We start from the raw sequence: 26,119 nt of genomic DNA on the forward strand, positions 1-26,119 counted from the left end.
TCCACATAGGACAACTTTGCTACAATTTTTATTTATTTTTTATCCCCCCCCCCCCCAATTTCCTTCACAGATTTTCATATACTTTTTCCAGAATTCAGATAGTGTATGTACAGGCCAAACTTTTATTTTTAGGAGGCATAGGGAAGACTTGGCCCCCCCCCCCCAATGCAGTGTCCCCTGTTGTGTGATCCCCCAAGCCAATTGTGCTGTGGCCCAAGCTGCCTCCATGTACCGGGGGGGGGGGGGGGACCACAACACCCCTTCCAGGATACGTATCCCCCCCCCCAGGAATCTCGCATGAACAAGGCGGCCGTTGTATAGACTTTAATAAAGTCCCGCAAGGTTTAGTTCATTCCTAGATATGTTTATGCCTGTTACCATGGTGATGTGTACAAAAAAATGACTGTGCGTGAGATTTTGTGCATACCCCATCAGTGGGCTGTCTAAGGGAATTTGGAAAAATAAGACGTCTGCGGGTGGCATTATGTTTTTAACCACTTACAGACCAGGCCAATTCTGCCATTTCTCTCCTACATGTAAATGTTCTTTTTCTTTTAATAATGTATGACAGGTCCTCTTTATGGAGACATCTGGGTACCACCTCAGATCTCTCCTCTACACTGGAAAGCATGAGATACGAAAAAATCTGTTTTCTAGGAAAAAAAAGTCAGTAATTAGATATCAGAGCCAGAAGTAATGTGATGACCGTTAAAGTGGAGTTTAAAGTGATGACACAGTTGGCACCTTTCAGGGGGGGAGGGGGTACAGATACCTGTATATTACAGGTATCTGTACCCACTTCCGGCATAGATAGCTGCAGATTCTGCAGTTATTTACGCCACTTCTTGCTCCCTCCCCACTGCCTGCTGGGAAACACACGGGTCCCAGAGGCAGCAGGGACCATCCGTATTGCGCTGCGCGACTCGCGCATGCGCAGTAGGGAACCGGGAAGTGAAGCCGCACGGCTTCACTTCCTGATTCCCTTACCGAAGATGGAGGCGGCAGCACCCGAGGACGGAGAGACGGTTCGGCCTCGGGTGCCGACATCGCGGGCGCCCTGGACAGGTAAGTGTCCATGTTTTAAAAGTCAGCAGCTGCAGTATTTGTAGCTGCTGACTTTAAAAAAAAAAAAATTTCGGCGGCGCTCCGCTTTAAGTTCATGTCCAGCTCTGTAGTAACCCACTGGATAGGATCCCAGGCACTTCAATCACACAGGAGAGCCGGTGTGGTGAGGGGGTGGCCCATCCCTTCTGCCTGTAAAAGCAATGCAGTGGCTAATCAGAGGCCAAATAGTGTTATCCTATGTGTCCATGCACACTACTTTAGGCTAGTAGCATTTTTTTGAGCTTCAGCGTCTAGGAGCAGAAAAAAGTTTTTGTAGAGTGTGTGTGTTTTTTTTTTTCCTGGAGAGTTTTCCAGCTGCTTTTCTTGCCTAGGTGAGCAGAACGGAAGCCCAGCCTCCCCCTCCTCCCCCTCCTGCTGCTGGGACACATGACATATCCCAGAAGCCTGCGGGACCATTCTAAAAGCGCCGCATGCCCTGCGCAGTGGGGAGCTGGCTGTCAAACACTAGAGTCACAGCTTGCTTTCCACATCCAAGGTGGCTGTACCAGGGATCCGAAGACTGGCAAAGAGCTATTCCAGGTGGCCAAGTGTCTGTGTACTATTGGGGAAATTTCCTTTCGTTTCCTGTCTAGAGACAACAGAAAATCCCAAAGTTAGAATTCCATTCTTGGGCTAAGTTTAAACTTCCATGCCTCTGCAAGGCAATCTGTGTACAGATTTGGTGCATCTTCACCACCGTTTTAACCCAGCAAATGACACTTAAATGTTTTGTGCAGAATTAAGTTATGAAAATAAATATTAACAACTTTATTGGTGTCTGCCAATGCAGCCTGTGCCCACCAATGCAGCCTACCTGTGAAGGGGAAGAGAGGAGAGCTGCCGTCCGGATGATCAGAGTGTGGGGAACAGCACAGCTTTCACTTCAATAGATGTGTATTCCCTGCCGCATGCCATCATACAGCCCCTCTCCCTTGTCCAGGGAACTTTTGATAGACAGCTCACTCATCCCAGGATTGGAACGGTGATCTGTCTATCAAAGTGCCCGGACAAAGAGGGGCTGTATGTGACGGTGCGCAACGGGGAATACACAGCTATTGAAATGAAAGCTCTGGTCATCCGGGCGACAGCTCTCCTCTTTTCCCCCCTCAGATCGCTGGGAGAATGGCTCCCATACAACCCGCCTGCCGGCGGTGCTGGCCCCCCTGCTCCCAGGGAGCCCTTCCTCGCCAGCCCTCAAAATCCACTCGCAAAATGTGAGCAGGCGAGTGGAATTTTTGAGGGCTGTCATATGCTACACAAGCCATATTGGGGTCAATTCACTAAAGGTTACAGCATGCGATATGAAGGTCCTGTGGCCTATTTACCTGAAATATCGCATGGAATAATCAATTCATCAAAGTAAAATATCAAGATGTGAGGTAAATACTGTATATTTAAGTGAGATAAATACCACAAAAAGGATGAATCATTAAAGTGTTTGTTATATAAAAAAAAAAAGTTATACTTACCTGCTCTTAGGTGCCTTGCTGGTGCTCTTGGCCCCTCCCTGTGAGATGCCCCCACAGCAAGCTGCCTGCTCTGGAGGCAGCCAAGCAGATGCGCTTCCGACATGCAGCTCTATGTCCATGCACACATGGAGCCTTGGCTCATCTCCGCCCACGGTCTCCTGATTTGCTTTAGGCAGCAGTGGGAGCCAATTGCTCCCACTGCTGTCAATCACAGCCAGTGAGCCAATCAGGAATGCACATCTCTGGAGAGGCAAGGCTCTCGCTCTAATGGACATTGCAGAATCAAGTGGGGACTGGGGGGCCTGCTGTACACAGGTTTTTTACCTTCATGCATGAGGGTAAAAAAAACAAAAAAAAAAAAAAACTTTTGCTTTTACAACCACTTTAAAGTCAATTCACTGAAGAACTCAAATTGGTTATTTATCACCTGCCATGAGGCAGTCAGTATTTTAGCAATGTACAAAATAACAATGAGGGGAACTCTGCACTGGACAGTAAATGAAAAGTATACAAATGTATCAGTGTGGAAATGTTTTCCCCTTAGCTCAGGAATTAAAATGGTAACATTTCACCAGAGGGAGATCATTCTGTGACTGAAAGCACATTGGAATGTTTTCAGTCTCAGGCCCGATTCACACTGATGCAAGTTCATAACGAATGCGATGCATCAAAAGCACTTTAAATTCGCATGTTTTCAATGACGGTTGTTCACATACATGCGTTGCGATTCCTCTACGGATGCGATTAATAAAAGGGTCTTGTGCGAGTTTACTGCATTGCCTTGCAAATTTAGTCAAAATAGACATCAATTTAAATCGTTCGTGAATCTCGTTGATGGTTCACATATGTGCGAATTCCACCACACTACTCTCCACAAAATCAGGAAGTTAACACCTTTTTGTTTTTTTTTTTTTTTTTTTTTTTTTACATTATGATTCCATTGGCTAGAATATCAATCGCAGCTATGACGAACTCCTGAAATCCGCAGTAAATTCGCACCTCCCACGGGACAAAAAAAGGAACAAATTCACAACGCAGCAGTGTGAACCGAGCCTCATAGTAAAAAAAAAAAAAACCCGCTAAATTTAAGTGTTAAATATCGCAAAACATAAATATTTAACACATTTGGTAAATAATGCATGTTTTTAGTGAATTTACTACTTTTGAGATAAATTCTGAAAGAGTTATTATAACTCATAAATTCATGCGATATTTATCTTGGTGAATTGAACCCAATGTTACAGTTCAATGCATTAAATGTTACAATTCAATGCAATATGACAATTCAGTCAGATTTTGGGCATCCTTGGCAACAAAAATTTTGATTTGTGGTGATACTTCCAAAAGGTTGAGCACATCTAAAAGGGCTGAAGACCGTGTAAGTTTCTTCGTAAGAACACTGCAAGTTCATCAGCTGATTAATAATGAAAAAGCCATTCCTGTTCAGATTCACTCTTAACACAGCCATTCCTTCAGAGCAGGAACTTGTAGGAATATACAGAAAAGTTTAACCACTTCCCACCCGGCCACTGCATATGTACGGCCGGGTGGGCGCTCTCTCCTTCTGAGTGGACGTTCAGGCCCATGCAGCGGCACGATTCCGATGCGCTCATGTCACCCAGACACGGCGCATCTCAGATTGGCAGAACGGCTCTGTGATTGGGCCTCCTGATCACATGACGGGCGTGTCCAATCACAGCCGTCTTGTGATTTAAACAGAGCCAGTTGCTAGGCAATCGGCTCTCCTCTCAACACAGTTGTCGGTGAGGAGAGCGGATCGCTGCAGCCGGCTGGTGATCAGTGTGTATGAGCTGTTTTTTTACAGCTTTTTACACAGTGATCACCAGCATAGTAACACACAGTGTAAATCTTATGTCCCCGTAAAATCACATGTCCCCATATGATCGTGATCACCTGTGCACATCTGTACATGATTATTTGCGTACATCTGTCCGTGATCACACAAACCAATTTTTATACACTTTTTTTTTTTTTTATACACTACAGTCTCTGCAATATACAGATGTATCTCAAAAACGTAGAATATCAGTTAATTTATTTCAGTAGTTCAATTGAAAAAGTGAAACTCGTTTTATGTAGATTCATTACACACAGAGTGATATATTTCAGGCATTTCTTTCTTTTAAAGCGGGGGTCCACCTATCTATCGTTTTTTTTTGTTTTTTTTTTGGAGTTAATTCACAAACTTTTCTCATGATTATCTACTCACATGTTCTGTGTAATAAGTCCGCCTGTGTCCGATTTCGTTGTAAAGAATAACTTATAAAATTCACTGAAGGCGGTTTCCATCTTCATTGTGGGCATTTGAAGCCCACAAGCATGTATTTCCTGGATGCGGTGACTGCTGTGCTCCCAGTATTCACCGAGATGTTGTGATGACGCTGTTGCACAATGCATGCTGGGAAGCCTGAGACTAGCTCCCAGGGGACTGTGGGAGGTCTGGGAGACCACGCTTACTCCCATGGGAGGAAAACCAGGAAGTGCTAAGAAGATTAGAAAAAAAAAAGGTAATTACGGCGATTTAAATTTTTTTACACAGCATGTCAGCATCTATGCATTCTTTTCCTTGCCTAGAGATAATGTTCAAAATTTTGGGTGGAACCCCGCTTTAAAGTTAAGGTAGGTTAATTAGATCCTGTCTAAAAATTGGCCAGAAATATGTGTTTGTAAGCGTGTCAGGACCTCTGCGGGGTAAAGGACTGCGCTATACCGCAGATAGATACCGGCAGCAAAAAGCGCCCTGAGGCGATTCAGTTAGCATAGGTAGCGCTATACAAGTCACTCATTCACTCATTCATTTATTCATTTAATTTTGATGGTTATGGCTTATAGCTAGTGACGACCCAAAATTTAGTATCTCCAGATAATTAGAATATTGCATAAGACCAATAAAAAAGTGAATGGATTAGTGCTTCGATGCAGTGTCATGGAGGTGATCAGCCTGTGGCACTGCTGAGGTGTAGTGGAAGCCCAGGTTGCTTTGATGGTGGCCTTCAGCTCGTCTGCATTGTTGGGTTTGGTGTCTCATCTTCCTCTTGACAATACCCCACAGATTCTCTATGGTGTTTAGGTCAGGAGAGTTTGCTGGTCAGTCAAGCACAGTGATACCATGATCATTAAACCAGGTATTGGTACTTTTGGCAGTGTGGGCAGGTGCCAAGTCCTGCTGGAAAATGAAATCCACATCTCCATAAAGCTGGTCAGTGGAGGGAAGCATAAAGTGCTCTAGAATTTCCTGGTAGAGGGCTGCGCTGACTTTGGACTTGATAAACAGTGGACCAACACCAGCAGATGACATAGCTCCCCAAATCATCACTGACGATGGAAAATTCACACTGGACCTCACGTAACTTTGGATTTTGTGCCTCTCCACTCTTCCTCCAGAATCGAACCTTGGGTACCAAAGGAAATTCAGAATTGACTTTCATTCAAAAAAGAGGACTTTGGACCACTGGGCAACAGTCCAGTCCTTTTCCTCCTTAGCTCAGGTAAGACACTTCTGATGTCTCTGGTTCAGGAGTGGCTTGACACAAGCAATGTGACAGTTGTATTCCATGTCCTGGATACGTCTGTGTGGTGGCTCTTGAAGCACTGACACCAACCGTAGTCCACTCCTGAATCTCCCCCAAATTCTTGAATGGCCTTTTCTTCACAATCCTCAAGGCTGAAAGGCTCAAGGATCCCTTTTCCTTTCACTCAACTTTCCATTAATATGCTTGGATTTAGCACTCTTTTGAACAGCCAGCTTCTTTAGCAGTGACTTTTTGTGACTTGCCCTCCTTGTGGAGGGTGTCAATGATTCTTCTGGTCAACTGTCAAGTCGGCTTCCTTCCCCATGATTGTGTAACCTGAACCAAACTGAGAGAACATTTTAAAGGCTCAGGAAATCTTTGCAGGTATTCTGAGGTAATTAACTTATTAGTGTGACACCATGAGTCTACAATATAAAACTTTTTAATAATCAAATTTTCTGAGATATTGAATTTTGGGTTTTCACTAGGTGTAAGCCGTAATCATCCAAATTAAAAGCAAGAATTGCTTGATATATATCACCGTGTTTAATGAATCTATATAATATGAATGTCACTTTTTGAATTGAATTACCGAAATATTAACTTTTTTGATGATCTCATTTTTTTGAGATGAACCTGTACATAGATCACCCAGAGGGAAATGTTTTGTTTTTCTTGAGAAAAGTGTCATTACTCTTTAAAGTGGTTGTAAAAGGTTTGATTTTTTTTTTTTTATTTTATTTTAATAACAAACGTGTTATCCTTACCTCCACTGTGCAGTTAGTTTTGCACAGAGTGGCCCCGATCCTGCTGTTCTGGGGTCCCACGGTGGCTGTCTTGGCTCCTCCCCGTTAAAGCTAACCCCCTCTGGGAAGTGCTCTCCCGGGGGGTTAGCTTGCGGGCGCTCTCCCGAGTCCTGTATCTGGTGTCCATAAGCCGCAATTGTCAGTTAATGCAGCGCAGTGCTGAATCGCAGAAAATGGGACCGCGACGTGTCGTGCCCTGTGCGACTGTCATGCGACTTTGGACCTCAAAGTTGCACCCCATGTTTTCCAAGGTGTACCATTCATATTTGTGCGACTTAAAGTTGCATCGACTTTAAAGTAGTTCCTACACTACTTTGGTCTGACTTTCATGTGACATGAAGGTCATAGACTTCAATATAAACCATAAGTCGCATGAAAGTCTCACCTGAATGATAAAAATGCAACTTTGTAGAGTGCAGTCACATGGTCGAAGCCAAAGTTGCACTCGTCTAGTTGAATCGTATCACAGTGAAAATTGCATGATTTTGAAGTCGCAGAAGTGTGAATAGTAGGGCGGCAACTAATGATTTTCATAATCGATTCGTTGGCCAATTATTGTTTTGATTGGTTAATAACCTTAAGTGTGGTGTGTACTTTAGTTAATATGTAAAGTTTAAAAAAAAAAACAAAACAAAAAAAAAAAGCAATTTACCCTTAAATATCTCAGTTGTAAATAACCAACTATATGATTAGGGAGCAAAATCTCGAATCCACTCTGAGAATAACAGAAGGGCTATACTGTATATACTATTAGAGGTTGAATCTGGTAAATATCATCAGACTCAGATAACTTTATTTAAAAAAAAAAAAAAAGTTAGACTGTTTTTTTGCAGATTTGCAAACAGAACTGTAATATGTTATATGCTGGCCATACAAAAGCAATGTTTTCCTTCAAAAATGTAATTTTAAGAACAAACGTTCGATTTTCTAATCGTTATCAATGTTCGTTTTCAACCACGGTGAAGGAAAAATTTTGGTCAAAGGAATTTTCAGACAGTGTATGTTGTTTTCCTTCAGAAGTTACCGTATTTATCGGCGTATAACACGCACCCCAAGTTTAGGAGGGAAGTTTAAGGAAAAAAAGCCTTGCCCGGTGTTCGTCTGCAGCCTTGCCCGGTGTTCGTCTGCAGCCTTGCCCGGTGTTCGTCTGCAGCCTTGCCCATTGGTCCAGCTCCTATGATGGACACGTCACTGGTCCAATGGCGGGGCTAGGAGGCGGAACTGCGAGCGGAGTCTAGCCGAGCCTAGTACACAGTACACTCGGCTCGGTTTTTTTTCGGCGACGCATGCTCCTCTCCCACTCAAACAGCAGGGAGGCGGGACGGCGTCACTACGAGCGCAGCCGAGTGTACTGTGTGCTCGGCTCTTCTCGGTCTTTTTCGGCGGCTTTTCCCCTCACAAACAGCGGGGATCGGCGTATAATACGCACCCACGATTTTCCCGATTTTTTTTTTTTTTTAAGGGGAAAAAAGTGCGTGTTATATGCCGATAAATACAGTACATTCATAGTAAAACAGAACTGGTAGGTGGTACTGATTGGGGGAGCACTGATGGGTGGCACTGAGGCCGGTCATCACCAGCTCTGCACAGCTGATCACAGGAGCCAGCACGGGAGGACATCTACTCCGATCTGTGATCAGCCGAGTCTCGTAGACTCGCTGGTCAGAGTACGCCCTCGCGGCAAAGTAGGTCCGCGCTGTAACTGTCATTTTGGTTAATAATCGGACACTTACCTGTCCTGGAGTATATTTGGTTTACCCTAATTTTCCATTTGCTAATAGTTTAACCAGATAGAACATTTTATATCTTGTGCAACCTTGCTCTCATGCGCCAGGTTGTAAAAGTCTGAATGGCGGAGGGGCCTGAACCATGTAACTCACTGGCTTGTTAGATTGCTTAGCTGTGTTGTTTGACTAGCAAACAGACAGCCATGGCACATTAGTTATGCACCTCAAGACTTGAGGGTTGATGAGCACAGAATCTATGCTTCATGTTACTGTCCCTTCAATATTGGGTTTGTATCAGATGCTGTAGGTTCATTGCTCAAGAGTAGATGAAAGTAGAGTGGAGCATCGCTTGAAGTAACAAGTCCTTGGGGCATCAGTAGCCTGGCAGACCTCACCAATGAGGGGAGGGAGATGCATGCAGCCACGTGTTCTAAGGATTTTTGTCTGGCGCTGACTGAGAAAATGTCTGTTGAAACTACTTTTCTAATGGTAATCGGCAAAAAAAAAAAAGGGCTGAAGTTCTTTGTGCAGTAATGAGTTTTAGACCACTAGGTACTCTTCATAGGAGGAACATTTAATGGGGTAGTTTGCCATGCTTTGCTTGCATTTGCTATTAAAAGCTAACATCGCCAGAAAATATTCATTTATATTAGCAATTGACTGTTACCAGGTATGGGGATTTATCTGGTCTTTTTAAAGCAACCCTTGGCAAAAGACACTCCCTTGCAGTGCAGGCTACAATGAAAGCAAACTAATTTTAGTTTAGCTGAGACACAGCAGTGGCGCCATTGGCTCCTGTGGCTGTCAGTGTCAGTCAGCCACTCAGGGGAGAGAGGGTGGGGACAGGACGGTGCTCCATGTCTAAATGGGCACACGGAGTTGTGCCTTGGCTTCAGTGCGCCCATAGGAAGCTGCTGACTGTGGGGGCACTCCATAGGAGGGAGGGGCCAGGAGCAGCAAAGAGGGACCTGCGAAGAGGACGATCGGTGCTGCTCTGTGCAAAACCAACTGCACAGAGGAGGCAAGTATAATGTTTGTTAAAAAAAAAAAAAAAAAAAAGACTTTACAATCACTTTAAAGCAGAACTCTGGGATCTGCAAAAAAAACCCCTATTAGTACACCCCCCCCCCCCCCTTTATACACACACACACACACACACACACACACACCACTAAACGGCTATTACATTTGTGAAATTCCTTACCATTGATGAGAAAAGTCAAATTGAATTTTCAGTAAGTGTTCTCTGTAATTCAAAAAATGCTGCATGTATTCTGCAAACATTGATTGCATTGTTTCCTCACCCCTCTCTTTACACCAGGGGTGCTCAACCTGTGGCCCTCCAGATGTTGCGGACTACAAGTCTCATGAGGCATTGCAAGATTGTCAGTTAAACAAGCATGACTCCAAAAGCAACACCTGGAGGGCCACAGATTGAACACCCATGCTTTACACTATCGTCAAACTACATTTCCCTTCACGCTTTGCAAATTTCAATGAACGTGGGAGGTACACTAGGCCTGTACATGTAAATGTGATCAAGCCCATATCAATATAAATCGTGTCCCTTATGCTGCTCAGCACAAAGGATAGATAGGTTACAGCCTTATAAATGCAAAGCATGTCCGCTCTCCTCCTCCAGACACAACAGGAGATAAACATACTGCCCTTACTTGCTATATGTAATCTTTACTGAATTGTAGATACATGCCCATAATTATATATTATACACACTGTACTCTGCTGTAATTCAGTATTTAGAATTCCTCCTCATGCTGCAGCTTTGAGATCTTTCTAACAGCAATCAGTGCTTGTATGGTGTTTGTGAGAACATCCCTAGCCATACCACAGAAAGAAAGACCCGAGACTTTCTGCTTTACATCGGCATTTGACACAAGTAAATGGCATGAGAAATAAAGTGCAGCTCTAACTTGCTAATCGATAACACTGGGAATGTTGCTGACAGGGAGGAGGAGGGGGAGCAGAGGAGGATGACACACTTCCTATGGGCGGCACAGACTGGGTGCTGTGAGACCCCCTCCGCCCTCTACAGCCAGCAGGGCGGAAATAGAAACCCCTGCTCAGCTCGAGAGAACTACTGGTGGGCAGTGACAAGTTGCTGGCTGAGGGTACAACAGGAATAGCAGCCAGCGGTCTTACAAACAGGAAAACACTGGGCAATAATGTTTTTTTCAGCAGGCTATTGCAGAGGAACTACAGAGCTGAGAAGGACATAGGTGGCATAGTTGGTGAAGGTAGGAGATCAGCAACAAGGACATGGAAAAAGTTTTTCCCGGAGTTATGCTTTAAGCATGTAGGGTGCATCAAAACAAGATGTTTAAAGCCCATCTTTAAAGCGGCTACAGCATAAGTAGAGAAGCTTGTTCTGCCAGCACACTGCAGAGAAGGACCTTTTGCTTTCTTTGTGGAAGCAGTGGTCTATCTGCAGAGATCCAACGTGTTCTGCTTGGTCAACCTTGTAGCCTTGCAATCAGTAAAACTCATGCTCCCTAAATAAAGTGCTGTAACTTTGAAACGGCTTGTTTGACACTGCTGCCATTACAGAAGGTCTTGAATTTTTATGCAATGAATGTAAGTGTTCTCTAGATGAGTTGGTGACATCACCTTGCATCTCCTCCTCTTCCAATGAGAGAGTGACTTGTTTTCATAAATACAAGATGTTCCGTTAATGGAGGCAGTTTGGAGAGTGACCCCCCCCACCCCCCTGGTTACTAAGCAGAAAACTGCTCAGCACTGAACCTGGAAGATTGCTGCTATTGCTGTAAGTAGTGGTGACTACTACATTGAATTCTAGCTTGCACAGTGATTGCTTGGGTATGAAATGTACATAACTTGCATTGGTTAAAGTTGGACTAAAACCACTATCCATAAAAATCTCACCTGGTATTCAGCTTTTATTTAGCTTTGATTTTTTTTTTTTTTTTACCTGCTTTGCTGTACTTTTTTTTTTTTTTTTTTTTTTTTTTTTTTTTTTGGTGTTTTAAAGCTGTAAAAGTAATGCATAAGGGGCAGTGTGTGTCTATGTATATATGTGTGTTTAGGCGGGTATCACGACTTCTATCTAAACTCAAAAATGTAACGTTGCTGCTGAGCCCATGCAGGTTTAGCCCATTAAAATGCAGCTTGTATGTCTTTTTGTCCATTACATCTTAAAGCAATTGTCTTGGTGTGAACCTGGCTAAACCCATATAGTTTCTCATGTCAGTGCATTTTTATTGAATTTTGATTGTAAGGATGTATTTCCTAGTTGGGAAATCCCTATGGCTGAAAGCGGTCATGTTTATTTAGGAGCTAGTCACCAAAGATTTTCAGCCCAATATTTAATGGCTTTCTGCATGAATTCTTGTTTGGCTGCATTTGATATCTTTGATCAGTGTGCACTAATTTTAGCATGTTAATACAGTGTTTGAGGGCTCTTACTTTTTTATAATGGAGAAAGCCAATTTCGAACCAGAGCTGCTGAGTATTTACTGAAACTGGTTGCTTGTGCAAGATATTGCTTTCCTTTTCAAGAAAATGAGTTATGTGACAATTCCTAAACCCCTCTTTTCGCAATCTTTTGAGTTTTTGCTGTTAACTAAATTAGTATAAATGGACTCTCCTTTTCTTAAGAGCGAGACAAAGAGAACCGTCATCGAAAACGTAGTCACAGTCGCTCTAGAAGCAGAGAGCGGAAACGGCGAAGTCGTAGTAGAGACAGACGAGTAAGAGAGCAGCGCAGTGGATCTAGGGATCGGAGGAGGCGTAGGTATGGAACATTTATGCTGCTTTATTACTTTTTGGGGGAAAAAAGTCTGTAAAATATGCAAGGGCTTATATGTGAAAAATCACCTCTGCCAGTGAAAATCCCATGTTTACCATTCATACACTTTTATACAAAATTATTATTATTTTTTTTTTTTTAAAACCCTGAGTATTTGTGTTTTTACATCTTTATTATTTCTTGATATAGATTACTTAATGGTATGCGAGTCCTAAAGCAGTATTGAACTCAAAACATTAACACATTTGCTGTGGTGGTTGCCTTAGCTTTTCTTTGTAATGCATTTCCCCCTGTTTTCATCTGGTGATCTGGCCAGTAACAAACCTGTATTAGAGTGCCCCCTTTTTTGAATGAAGAAGCAACAGACACCTTTTGGACAACAGCTTTAATCTGGTGTTAGGAGAGTGTTGAGATGTGCTAGCAGATTTAGATATTTGTAAATTGAAGCCAAACCCCAGCTCCCACTTTAGGCATTTACAGCAACAGTTTGTTTCTTTTGGGATAAAGGTTTTACATAAAAGCTGTTCATTGTAAGCATCCCTCTCAGTGGTAAATTGTTTCTTTCTACCCTCTAACTGCTACATCTACAGGACATGTTCTGTTGAAAAAGAAGACTTGCCAGATCACCAGAAGAAAATAAAGTAAACAAAACGAATGCCACTACTAAGAATTGGTAAGCTTCAATATGTTTGCCTTTGGGTTTAATGCCATGTTATTTCTTTCCCGTCTTTCCTTGGTTAGCCGGTCCCCCAGGCATGAAAAGAAAAAGAAGATACGCAAATATTGGGATGTCCCTCCTCCAGGTTTTGAACATATCACTCCTATCCAGTATAAAGCCATGCAAGGTGAGTGTTGATTTTTGTGGTTATTTAAGGATTCTGCTCTTGAACTTGTGGAAACTTGAATGAAGTAAATGTCTGTGGGGTGTAATAAGTCAGAATTGGTAATTTGTTGACACTGCTTGTGGTCCCAGCATGCCTGCTCTTGTCACTACTTCCTTCTGTGGGAGCACAACACATGTTTGCAGACAGAAGGACATCCCCAAGTGGCAGAGGCAGCAGGATCTGGAGGGTCTCTTAAGTGGGATGATGTTGAATTGCGTTGGCTTTCTGCCAATGTTTAGGTAGCCATGTTAATGTAATACATTTTAGCTTTTTGGTTAATACATTTATCAGATTTAATGGAGAGAAGTTTACTTGTACAGAGACTGATGCAATAGTCGGAGAGTTCGTTTACAGCAAGAAATGTTAATCTGTAGCTTTTAGTATTAGAAATATGTAATCATTTTGGATATTTGCAAGCTGTAGGTTCTGTTGATCAAGGATACATTGTACAGACTGTAAAAATGTATTGATGTGATATATTTGCAAGATTGTGTCTCAAGACAATAATTGTTGCTGGGCACATATAAGATTAAAAATCAATTTTTATGGGTCAAAATATGACAGCACCTCATTTGACAGTGCATGTGCCATATCTCTGCAGTTTGCCACATGTACTGTGCTTGCTCTGCTGCCATTTTATTGTGATCTGTAGAGCTCACCTCTGACATCTTGACCTTTAGGCAGAAAGTCTTTAATGTCAGGATCCACCTAGAAGCCTGACTGGCAGCTGGCTCCAACTCTCGGCGCATCGCCAAGGGGCTGAGCCAGCCGCTCCTGCCCCTTGCAGTCTGATGCTCCAGGGAGCGTTTGAGGGGCAGAGCAGGTAGCGGCTGACCTACAGTCACCCGTTGTCTGCTCAGAGAAGACTGAGAATTGAGCGATCAGCAGTCTTTGATTGCTCAGTTCTTAGTCTAGAAGTGGTGGGGGACAGCTGCAGATGGGATCGGTGCTGCAGCCATCTAAGGGAATAGGATTGTTTTGGATTCCCACGCTTCTTTTTTTAATGCATGTGCGCTAACGCAACTTCCTAAAGTGTAAAGAGGACCCAACTAACCAGAATGGTAGTTTTTGTTGGGACAGATGAAAAGTGTGTGACTGGTGGGGGTTTAGCTGATATCGAAGCTGCTTGTACAAGTCTGGTCAGGTACTTAATTCCTGAGTTTCCTTGTGAACATTGACTGCCGAATTGTTAATAATTTTATTTCCCCCCCCCCCCGAACAGCTGCTGGTCAGATTCCTGCTACAGCTCTCCTTCCAACAATGACACCTGATGGACTTGCTGTTACACCAACACCTGTGCCTGTTGTGGGCAGCCAGATGACCAGACAGGCCCGTCGACTTTATGTTGGAAATATTCCCTTCGGAATAACAGAGGTACTGAGGCTTACTGTGCTAACAGCTGTATTTCTACAAACTGTTCCATTGATTTGAACTTGTTTTGACCTTTTTACTTTAGTTAGCTGTACATAAAGGCTGTCCACTGTAACTTGACACACTTTAACACTGTCTGGTTGACATCTACTAGTAGTACATACATTTTTACCTAAACACCTAGCTGCTCTTTATTAGAGTGGAATGATATGCAAATTGGTAAGCCATTTTCATTTGGTTTCATGGAAGACATTTTAATGATGGATGTCCGCACCTACACTTTTTTTTTTATTTGGAATAGTTTAATAACTAAAATCTTGCACAACATGTTATGTAGCTCTACATCCCCTAGTTGGCCATTGCTTCACTGTTGCTACAAGATATGGAGTTGCTTGCTCAGGCCAATGTCCTTGGTAAACCAGGCTGGAAAAATCCCAGGATGCAGGTAACCAGCATGCCCTAAACAAAGTCTGTTAAAGCATTTACAAAAAATGAAGGAATCATGGATTGCCTTATAGCTCCTGGATTGGGCAGACTTGCTCATTGTTTGGTTTAAGTTGGTGTCTGTGAACCAGACCAATTGATGTTAGTATTTTGTAGGGGAAAAAGTGTGAAGTGGTAGAAGCCAGGAGGGGATAGAGCTACATTAATGTTTGTGTTATAAGCATTATTTTGTAATGCTCATGGGAAAGTGATATTTTTTGGGTTGCACCATCATTTTTGTGGATCTGCAACAGATCTTTTTAGCCCTGGTTCACATTGGTACGATTTGACATGTCAAATCGGTGGCAATTTCTGGCAATGGCACCGTCCTAATCAGTGCAACGCTGCATTTGCGGCACCGATTTTAAAAAGCACTACTGTTTGCGTTTTCAGGCGGCGATTTACTTTGACATATGTGCAGAAACCTGCACAGATGTCTCTGAAATCGCGGCCGAAATTGGGACTGACATGCGGGAGTGAAATCGTGCAAGTTCAGCTAAACTCGCAAGGCTTTATTCCCGCAGCTCAGTGTGAACCTGGGCTTAATGCCAGTTATGTTTTCAGCAATGCAATTAGCATTTGGAAAAAATCTGTCTGCGAGAAGGGACTGCTTGCAAATAAGCAATTTTTTTTTTCCCCCACAATATGGGTCTCAGTGTTTACTCTTTTTACTTCTGGAAATGGTAACATTACAGACATCAAAGGGAAAATGTACCAAATGGCCCTGCAATCTCCTTGTAATGCCTTTTGTTTCAAAGTTTGACCGAATAAGGCTGCGGTTAGTTTGGTGTTTGCAGAAATTGGTTGTTAGTTTATAAAACCTTTTTTCCTTACGCAAACTTTGAATAAAAACCCTTTTCTATTTTGAAAAAACAAGATCAAAAAGTTGTTTCCATTTCTTTTCAAAGTGAAAATTGTGGGGCTGAAATCCCTTCGTAGCAAAATAAGTTTGCTACCATCATGCAAGGCAAGTAGGACATTCTAGATCTTACAAATGCTCTCTCCTTTTACTGTAAGCAGATAAATCGTACAACCTATCTTTCATATTTTTTTTTTTCCCTCTTACAGGAAGCAATGATGGACTTCTTTAACGCTCAAATGCGCCTTGGTGGATTAACACAAGCTCCTGGAAACCCTGTCCTTGCAGTGCAGATCAACCAAGACAAAAACTTTGCATTCTTGGAGGTGTGTATGTATATATGTATGTATATATGTGTGTGTGTGTGTATATGTGTATATATATATATATATATATATATATATATATATATATATATATATATATATATATATATATATATATATATATATTACTCTTGCAGGTTTTAAATGACTAAAATGTTGTCCGTTGATTTTCTGTGCAGTTCCGATCTGTTGATGAGACCACACAGGCAATGGCATTTGATGGCATAATTTTCCAAGGCCAGTCGTTAAAGATTCGCCGTCCGCACGATTATCAGCCCTTGCCTGGCATGTCTGAAAATCCATCTGTGTATGTGCCAGGTAAGATTTCATCAATGTTGCTTGTCTAAAAAAAAAAAAAATGTACTAGTGTACAATGTTTTACATTTCAATTCCCCCACAAATATTCTGTTAAATTTCAGTTTGCTTTAGCACAGTGCTTTTTCTGTAGCAGTCAATGATCATTTGGTTAATTTAGGCATTCAGCAATAACATTGTTTATTTTCTGGCAGAGCACAGTGCGTATTTTATTACAGAGTTTGCAGTTCCTTCCAGGACTTCTGAACTGACAAAAGCCATAGATGGAAAATGTCCTTTGTGTAAAAGAGAATGGATCTTGCGCCATATTAAGTGGGTTTTTTCTCTCCAAATATCATTCCTTTCTTAACAGGGGTGGTATCCACCGTTGTTCCAGACTCTGCACACAAGCTTTTCATTGGAGGTTTACCCAACTATCTGAATGATGACCAGGTAACCATGGCGTCATTAAGCCTATGGGTTGGTAATTTCAGGCTTACTTATTTGTTGTTTTTCATACGTGGGAATGTTTGAATTTGGCGGCCTTTTCCCAGTCACTGTGGTCCAGATCTGAAGGCGACCACTTTAATGATAGTGTTCCATCTTGTCTGACTTCTCTATTGGCTTGCCCTTATAGAAGTCATAAAGCAGAATGGACACAGTTCTACAGGAGTTTTCCTGCATAACTGGTAAACAGTAGCAATATGGCAACATAGTTTGTACTGTTTCTACTGTTGCAGCAGTTAAACGTCAAGGGTTTGGGGTTCCAGTGCAAAAAGGGGCACTTCATTTCCAAATTGTTTTGGGTGGGTGTGTAAACTAACCTTTTATTTTTGCAGCTAAGCATTTAATCTTTGTTTTTTCATAAGAACAAAGTTACAGATAGTAACAAAAAATGTTGTGTATGTAAACTTGATCTATTTTTCGGTGTGCTTGGAATCATGGATCGTTGTATACAGTTTTCCTGCGCAAACTATTTCTTGAGTCTTTTGCGCACTACCTGACAGCACTAAGCGATTGCGTTGTTGGACTGCTGTGTAGGCACCTTTTTAATTTGCCTTTGGGTGTTCTGTCAGATAAACAACCTAAAGGCCAACTGAAAGTGCTTGTACTGCAGGCTAACATCAGGATCTCAAGGTTAAAAAAAAAAAACCTTATTTCCTTAACTACAGTGAGACGTGACATTGACTAAACATACTGTAAAATAGATATTAGCGTTTACATGCATTGTAATTGAAGTGGTGGTTTTCCAGTCCATACCATTGCAGTAGCTGTATTGCCCAGGTACAAGTGTTGCCTCTTGTAGGGCCTGTTCACACCACATGCAGTCTAGTGCCTTTTTGTTCTGCGTCAAAAAAGCATGGAAAGTAGGTTATATGGTTTCCGATGGCATAGTTCACACCAGTTCCAGGAAAAGTAGAACATGCTGCATTTTTCCTGCACTGTACTAAAAGGCATCAAAAACGCACTGGACCTTAGTATAGTGGGCAAGAAAAAACAGGAAAAAAAACACCTGGAATGCATCCAGAAAAGCACGGAACGCATTAAAAATGCACATGCAGAATAGGGGTGCGCGTCTTCACTGGTCTCGCGATTCGATTACGATTATCTGGTCAACGATTCGATTCCGCGATGCATCACGATTACCGACGAGCTTCCGCTTGGGCTGCCTAGGCGACCCTTCCACCCTGCAATCTTCTGGGACACATCACAGTTCCCAAAAGATTGCCCGGCTGTGCTGGACAGCGCAGTAAGATATGCGCACACGGCTGTGAAGCTGCAAGCTGTCACAGCCGGATGCCCACAGTATTACCAGTGCCGTGGACAGGCGGGGGAGAGAATGGAGGGTTTGGGTGGCCACGTCGCTGGATTGTGGGACAGGTGAATGTTTGTGTGTGTTTTTTTTTTTGTTTTTTTTTTTTTTTTATTAAAAGTCAGAAGATACACTTTTTTTTGTAGCTGCTGACTTTTAATAAACAAAAAATTGACTGGAACTCCGCTTTGATTTAAAAATAACCTCACTCCATTAAAAAGTGCACTAATCCAGTGCAGGGTACAGACATTCACACACTGCTGCTGGGAGGTCAGGAGGGATTACAATCCACAGCTGACAAACAGCCCTGTGAAATTCCCTGTACTGTCTCTGTGCTGACCAGTGGCAGCTGGTGCACCAAATTTTTTTGGGGGGTGCAAACAAACTGAAAAATACTCAACCTCATCAAACGCAGCCTCACTGTGCCCCTTAAACGCAGCCATCACTTCACTAACCCCCCCCCCCCACCACAGTGCACAGGCCACCACTGGTGATGACGTTCCTTGGCATTCCTGTTTGCACCTTCCAGCACACTAGGAGTTAACAGTGGAATGTGCAAAGGGAAGCCCAGGGACCTGTCAGCATGGAGCGTGAGGTGTAAGAGTACAAACACATTTGTACTCTACTTACTGTTGTTAAAATTACTTTCTTTTAATAAATGCCATGTTACAATGAATGATGTGCCCCGCTGTATGTGCTTTTTAAAAAAAGTCACTTCATACCGAATTTCACAGTAGTACAATACATCCCGCTCATGTGACGCCCGTCTCGCCCCTCTCAGCTCTCCTGACGTCTCCTGAGTCCTGACGTCAGCAGGGAATTCTCAGTCCCGCCCGCCTCTTATGATATGATAGCTATAGTCAGCGGGTGGGGCTGAGAATTCCCCGCTGACATCAGGACTCGGGAGACGTGGGAGGAGAGAGGCGGGACGGGCCAGGAGTCACGTTAGCGGGATGTATTTTACTACTGTGAAATTTGTTATGAAGTGACATATTTTTTTAAAAAGCACATACAGCGGGGCACATCATTCATTGTAACATGACATTTAAAAGAAAGTAATTTAAAAAATACACTCCGAGCGCTTTCCCGGGCGGGGCAAGTCGGGATGACGTCACCCGCAATTGATTTCCTGGTCCTTATACATCGATGCCACATTGGGGACACCCGAATCGCAATGCAACAATTAATTTCAGCACCCCTAATGCAGAAACACATCCGCTCAAATGCTTTTTTTTTTGTGGTGTGAACTGGCCCTAACAGTGGAATGTCTGTCTCTTGTAGGAGATGTTTGTAAAAGCTTTTTTCTGATGCCTACCATTTAACGCTCTTACAGCTGCCACCATGAAGTATTATGGTGTTGCAGTAACCAGTTATTAAAAAACACACAAAAAAAAAACACAGCACTAGCAATTAGAGGCAGCTTCAAGCTCTCAAATGGAAGTGATTTCATGTATGAGCACTTCTGGTTCAGAGCTTTCAGATTATGTCTGCTGTGGCCTGGAAAACAGAAGATCGGGGCAGTGATTGCCCTTAATCTGCCATGAACAGAGAAGAGGAAGCATTAGAGGGCAAATAGACCCCTGCTGTTTCGATCAAGATTACCTGCCACTCTATACATGCCATCACACAGGCGTTTATCGCTCCCTTTGATAGCAATAGTTAAGTGGGAAATTTATAAACAGTTTATTTAAAAAAAAAAAAAAAGACAATAGAATACGCCCCCACGCAGGCAAGTGTGTGTGACGCACATGGGTATGTAATTGACTGTTGCACAAAACAATTAAGTATTGCTGCTCACATCAGAGTGAGGAATAATTTTAGGGCTGTAATGTATAAGTGAATCTAAATTGGTGAGATGTAGACAGTTTTGGGCATCATAGTTTGCTGGTGTTAAGCAGTCACACACCTTTGACATATTTGGTGTCCATTTACCCATCTTTAACTCATCTTTATCTAACAGAAAATTGAAAAAAAAAAAATAAATAAATATATATATATATATATATATATATATATATATATATATATATATATATATATATATAGTGTGTGCACCAAATTTAATTTTAAGTGATTTTTTTTTTTTTTTCCATGTAAAACACATTTCAACATGTATAAAGGGAAAAAAAAAATGGCTGTTAAAGTGGTTGTAAACATCAGACATATAAGGAAAGCCCTAGCCCTCTATGTTGTGTACTAGTCAACATCTAGATCACTAAGTATCATCTCTGTCTGCTTCATTCCTCTACTATCATGAATCGTTACTGACACCAAGAAAAATTGTGACAGCAGAGGGATCTCCAGCTGATTGACAGCCTCAGCTATGTTCCTGTGTGAAGGGGGGTTATGTCCCCTCCCTGCAGTCAGCTTTGAGCGCTCTTGTCACAGAGCTCTACAGAGTAACTTCAGCTAAACCCCCTGCCCCTTTTTTTTATTTGACTGCTCAGACAAGCCTTAAATATTCTGAACCTTCAGTGGCTGTAGAGAACAGTAAAAAGCTGCTAAACAGGTACAATTTATGTTAAGAGTATTTGTTTAATTGTGGTGTCACCTGAAGCCAGTCACTTCACTGATTACATGTAAAGGTTTACAACCACTTTTAAATACTGCCCTTACATTTGTTGGTAAAAAGTGTGACACCTTAAGGTGAATCTGTCCCCTGATCATGCACACTAAAATATTTCCATTTTTCTCATCCATTGGTGCAAGAAATCCTTCATCTTGGGGCTATTAAGTTCTGCCTTTAATGCATACTCTTCTCTAAATAGCTGCTTTAGCTGGTCTTTTTGATTGCAGCTCTCTAGCGCAGATGTTTTTTTGGAGCTCTGATCTCTTTTGGACCGGACATTGCAGGAAAAACCTGTGTTCAAAGTAATGCACTTTCCAGCCATGGACCATTTTCCAGGTCCATAACTGTTGACATAGCTTTTGCGCTTGTCCGGTTTCTGTGGCTGTGAGCAGGCTTCCACTGTGATAAGTGATTAAAGTAGAAGTTAAGCCTAAAACTAACTATCTACTAGCAGCCAAATTCGAAGACTAACCTATCTAGCCCTGTGAAGCAAAAATCGATATGCTTGCCTTTTCTGAAGCCGATCCAGTCTGGTCTCCACCAACTGATGCTGTGTGCAGGAGACAGCAGTCAACATCTGGGATGTGACGTCACCCGTAGAGTTACTATGTGGCTTCTATTGTCGGCTGCCTCTTCTGCACACTCCCACACAAGCCGCCACTGACAGCTCACAGCTCAGCATGGGAATGAGCCGGCTTCAGAAAAGGTATGTATAGGTTTTCCTTTTTTTTTTTTTTTTTTTTTTTTTGTCTTTACAGGGCGAGATGGGTTAGTGTTAGAATGTGTTTTAAGCTGACCTCATCTGCTGGGTGGAGTGCGATGCATGCTCAATGTCCTGGCAGTATCCTCCGCTGCTGATTCAGCATTGCAGAGTCAAGTGGCATTTCAGTCTTTGGTCTGTTACTGCGTACAGTGCCATTCGACCCTTTATTTTCTACAGCTATCTGGGTCTGAGTACCTGAGTCCTTGTATCGTACCCTGAGCCTTGTGCTGCCAAACTGCCATGCAGTTGCAACATGTCCCAGTCTAATTATGGGGACAGGAGATAGTGCCTCCAGGTAACACCCTACTAACAACTTTGGCACCGTTTGCTGCATGTTTCCTAAAGCAGCCTCAACCTTCTGTAACTCTCTGTTGTGGCTGGTTTCTTTGCCCTCTTGGCTCAGATCATAAAACCCTGCATGACTGTAAAGCTCTAAATTGCCTAATTTTGCCACCTCTGACCAGAGGCCACAAACTTGCACCTGTGCCTTCCCCTGCAGATTCTGCATCTGATCAAGGGTTTGGCAGCCTCTGAGCCACCTGAGTCAGTCCTCTGCCATTATTCCCAAAATTTAGAGATGGCTTTATTAGCTGGTGTATTGTGCACCACTCTGAAACTAGAAGATTAGCATGATTCATCTAACAGTGCTATTCCCAGTCCTTTATTCTCACAGAGCCTTTAATATTGGGCTGTACTTGTGGTAATATACGGTATATGGTAAGAAGAAAAAATTGAGGTGGCGGGGAGTGATAAATGGGACTTTTCGAGGTAAAGCATACTGAAAGTTTTTTTTTTTTTTTTTTTTTTTTTTTTTTTTTTTATACCACCTAGAGGTATGTGCAATAACAACTTACCCATATTGGTGCCCCCCCCCCCAATATTCTGGATAAATGAGAACAGGGGGCACCTTTAGGACAGCAGCATTGTCTGTCTGGGGAGAAGAGTGTTAGATGAACTAGCACATAAGTACACTAACAAATTTAAGCCACATTTCAGCTAATACTTTATAAGTAGTTACAACAAACTTGTTTTTCCTTTTGGAATAAAGCTTTTACATAATTGAAATCTGATCGTCTTAACCTCCCCTGCCATTAGTAAATGGTTTGTCACCTTTCAAGACTTTCTGGCTACATCACCAGATGAAAAAAGCATAAAAAAACCAAAGCAGCCACATCTAAGAAATGGTAAGCTGCAATATGTTTGCTTTTGGGTTTAATACTATTATAGGGCTGGGTTCACACTTAAATCAGATGCTGCTCACAGCAGGGGTCTGGTGCGTCCCTGTTCTCCATTTCAGGCCCCAATTTTTGCCTGAATTCGGACCTGAAACAGCCAAAGACGCACAGGACCTCTGTGAAATCCACTCTGCAGCCGCCACGGAGATGCACAAACCGGCTCTATTGAGAGTCGGAATCCTGCATACAATTTGCACTAGTGTGAACCCAGCCTGCAGTGTTTGGACTACAGAACATGCATCTAAAAATAAGAGCTCTGTCTCTTCTGATGTTTGTTAACCTTTGTGTACACTTGAATAGCTTGCATCGCAGGCAAATGGGTGAGGTTTCTAAGGGCTGCAAGCATTCCCTGCCTTCACCTCCTGTGTCATGGCTCATGGCACAGATGAGCAGAACTCCTTTGAGCCCCCTTGGGCCTTCTAGACTGACGTGCCATTGCCCCAATTTCTGTAGTAGAAGTTTTTGTTTTTTTTTTTTTGGGGGGGGGGGGGGGGGGGGATTTAGCCCAACCTAGTCACAAACGCAAAGGGGGCACCTTGGCCCCATGTTTGGTCTCAAAGCACTAAATATCTTCATTCAAGTTTAGAAATTCTACATGGAATAGATCAGGTCTGTCTCAATTCAACAAAGACCTTTTTAGTTTCTGTACACAGTAAGGACGTGTATCTGCCTCTTTCCTGTGTTTTTGCTATGGTTACCCTACATTACAAGTTCGTGGGCCTGCTCTTCAGCCTCTAGTTTGCACCTTGGATGTTCACCAAGGTGATGGCTCCATTTCTCGCCCTGTTGTACTCTCGTGGCATCTCTGTTGTGAGAACTTAGATGATTTCCTTTTGGGGGACCAGTTGGTGCAGACTGTCAGACAATGTAGCCTTGGTTTTCCACAGGGGTTTTTCTAGATTCTCAACCATCAGAAGTCCTCACTGGACCAGTTTTATGGTTTGTAGTGTGTAGTCCTGGACACAGCAGGCCAGGAAATTTCTCCCACTGAAGAAACTTAGACTGTTCTCAGAATTGAATTCTCCAGTTCTCTGATGGTAGCCTCCCTTTTTTGAGGCAGACACAACATTGTGTTTTCATGCTAGTCCTTTGAAAGATAGTTTCAAATGGCACCAAGGACCATGTTCTCCTTGTCTTGGTGGCTCAGGAATCTGGTTTTGGATTCTAAGGTACTTCCACTTGTCACTTGGAAGCTCCTCACTATGAATGCCATCCTGAGGAAGAGTCCAAGGCGCTCTCTGTACTGAGGAGTTGTCATGGGAGGATTCTCTTGTCCCAATTAAACATCTTGGAGCTTTAGGCAGTTTTGCTGTGCTTGCAACACTGGACTTTCCTGCTGGAGAGTAATCTGATTTCTGATAGTCGGTGTGCAGCAACAGTGGTGCACATCAACCATCAGGGAGGAACCAGAAATCACGAGGTAGATCAGATCCGGTCAGAACTTTATCTTTTCAACCTTGTTTTGCCCTTTTTATATCCTAGGTATAAATGGCAGTCACACTTATTTGCTGGCAATTTCTTAATGTGGTTTCTCTACCCAGAGATGTTCCAGGATCTGTTTAACAGATTGGGGATGCTATGCGTGGATTTTCTGGCCTCCAGGTTGAACAACAAACTGGTGGGTTTTACTTCCTCTTTATTTCCCTGCAAAGGTAAAGCATAATGATGGGCTACTATGCATCGCATAGTAGCGCATTATGAGTCACTTACCTAACACCGAAGCCCGCGATGTCTCCGTTGTCCCCACTAGCTGGGAGCGTCCATCTTCACACCCCTCTTCCTTCTGGGACTGGTCGGAGTCATGTGACATCACTCCCGCGCATGCGTACGTGAGCCGCCAGTCACAGTATGACCCCTATTGGAAACGGCACGACATGCCCTTTCTAAATCGGCGCATGCGCCGTAGTCATTGGCGCTCAGGTCTTTCGTAGATATCTCCTAAATTCTGGAGGTTTAGGAGATATTTCAAGCACCTACAGGTAAGCCTTAATATAGGCTTATCTGTAGGTAAAAGTGGTTTACAGGATGTACAACCACTTTAAGTTCTACAAATGTACTGAGAGATCTACCTGGAGAAATAGACTCCAAGGCATTCTACAGACCTCCAATTTGGGCCTGTTTCACACAGGCTTTAGTTGTATAAGAGCAGTGTGAACAGCAAGGTTTAACAGAGCATTTGCAGAGCTTTCAGCAAGTTTTATTAAAGCTTTTAAAGTAACATTCAGCTTATGTTTGTAAACATTGAACACATCCTAATGGGAGTGTTGATTGCCACTTTAACCACTTGAGCCCTGGAAGGATTTACCCACTTCCTGAACAAAAAACAAAATTGAAAATTTTGAAAAAAAAATGTTTACTTTCTGCTATAAAACATATCCAATAATCAAATTTCTTCATCAGTTTAGGCAAATATGTATTCTGCTACATATTTTTAGTAAAAAAAAAAAAAACCCCAATAAGTTCATTGATTGGTTTACACAAAAGCTTTAGTGTTTTTATTTTAATTTTTTTTTACTAGTAATGGCAGTGATCGATTTTTAGTGAGACTGCGACATTACGGCAGACACCTGACATTTTTACAATTTTTTTTTTGGGAACCAGTGACATTCCATGTTGCTAAAAATATGCACCAACACTGTACTAATGACACTGGCAGGGAAGGGGTTAACATCAGGGGCGATCAAATAGTTAACTGTGTTCCCTCAGTGCGTTTACCAACTGTATGGGGGATGGGCTGCTTGGGACAACACACAGATCTGTCTTCCTGCATAGCAGAAGAACAGGATCTCTGTGTGATCCCCTGTCAGAACGGAAATCTGCCATGTTTACATAGAGAAAATTGAGTACTGTCCGTGATACTTTTATTTGCACTAACATACAATTTTTCAGGACAAGCTTTCGGGGTATGTCCCCTTCTTCAAGGTCCAAGCAGTACTGATTCACAAATTTTTAAGCAGAATGTTAAAGAAGAAAAAAAGAAAGAAAAAAAAAAAAAAAAGAGAAAACCAAACACATACAAATCAATGGTAATAAAGATACTGATACAGTACTGCTTGGACCTTGAAGAAGGGGGCATACCCCGAAAGCTTGCCCTGAAAA

At 42.5% G+C, this 26,119-nt stretch overlaps 1 protein-coding gene across 4 annotated transcripts in view; it reads left to right on the plus strand.

The window, feature by feature from the left end:
• Positions 1-26,119, plus strand: part of U2AF2 (U2 small nuclear RNA auxiliary factor 2) — a 40,184-nt gene that overhangs the window by 707 nt on the left and 13,358 nt on the right. Inside the window, exons 2-8 of one of the 4 annotated variants that reach the window (XM_073602667.1) lie at positions 12,273-12,408; positions 13,014-13,064; positions 13,165-13,268; positions 14,530-14,681; positions 16,230-16,346; positions 16,526-16,664; positions 17,014-17,120. In XM_073602667.1, coding sequence (XP_073458768.1) covers positions 12,273-12,408; positions 13,014-13,064; positions 13,165-13,268; positions 14,530-14,681; positions 16,230-16,346; positions 16,526-16,664; positions 17,014-17,120 — 806 coding nt within the window. The remainder of the gene's footprint in view (positions 1-12,272; positions 12,409-13,013; positions 13,065-13,164; positions 13,269-14,529; positions 14,682-16,229; positions 16,347-16,525; positions 16,665-17,013; positions 17,121-26,119) is intronic. The other 3 variants (XM_073602668.1, XM_073602670.1, XM_073602671.1) reach the window with 3 other exon arrangements.

The sequence above is a fragment of the Aquarana catesbeiana genome, linkage group LG10, assembly GCF_042186555.1.
Source record: "Aquarana catesbeiana isolate 2022-GZ linkage group LG10, ASM4218655v1, whole genome shotgun sequence".
NCBI classification, from domain to species: Eukaryota; Metazoa; Chordata; class Amphibia; order Anura; family Ranidae; genus Aquarana; species Aquarana catesbeiana.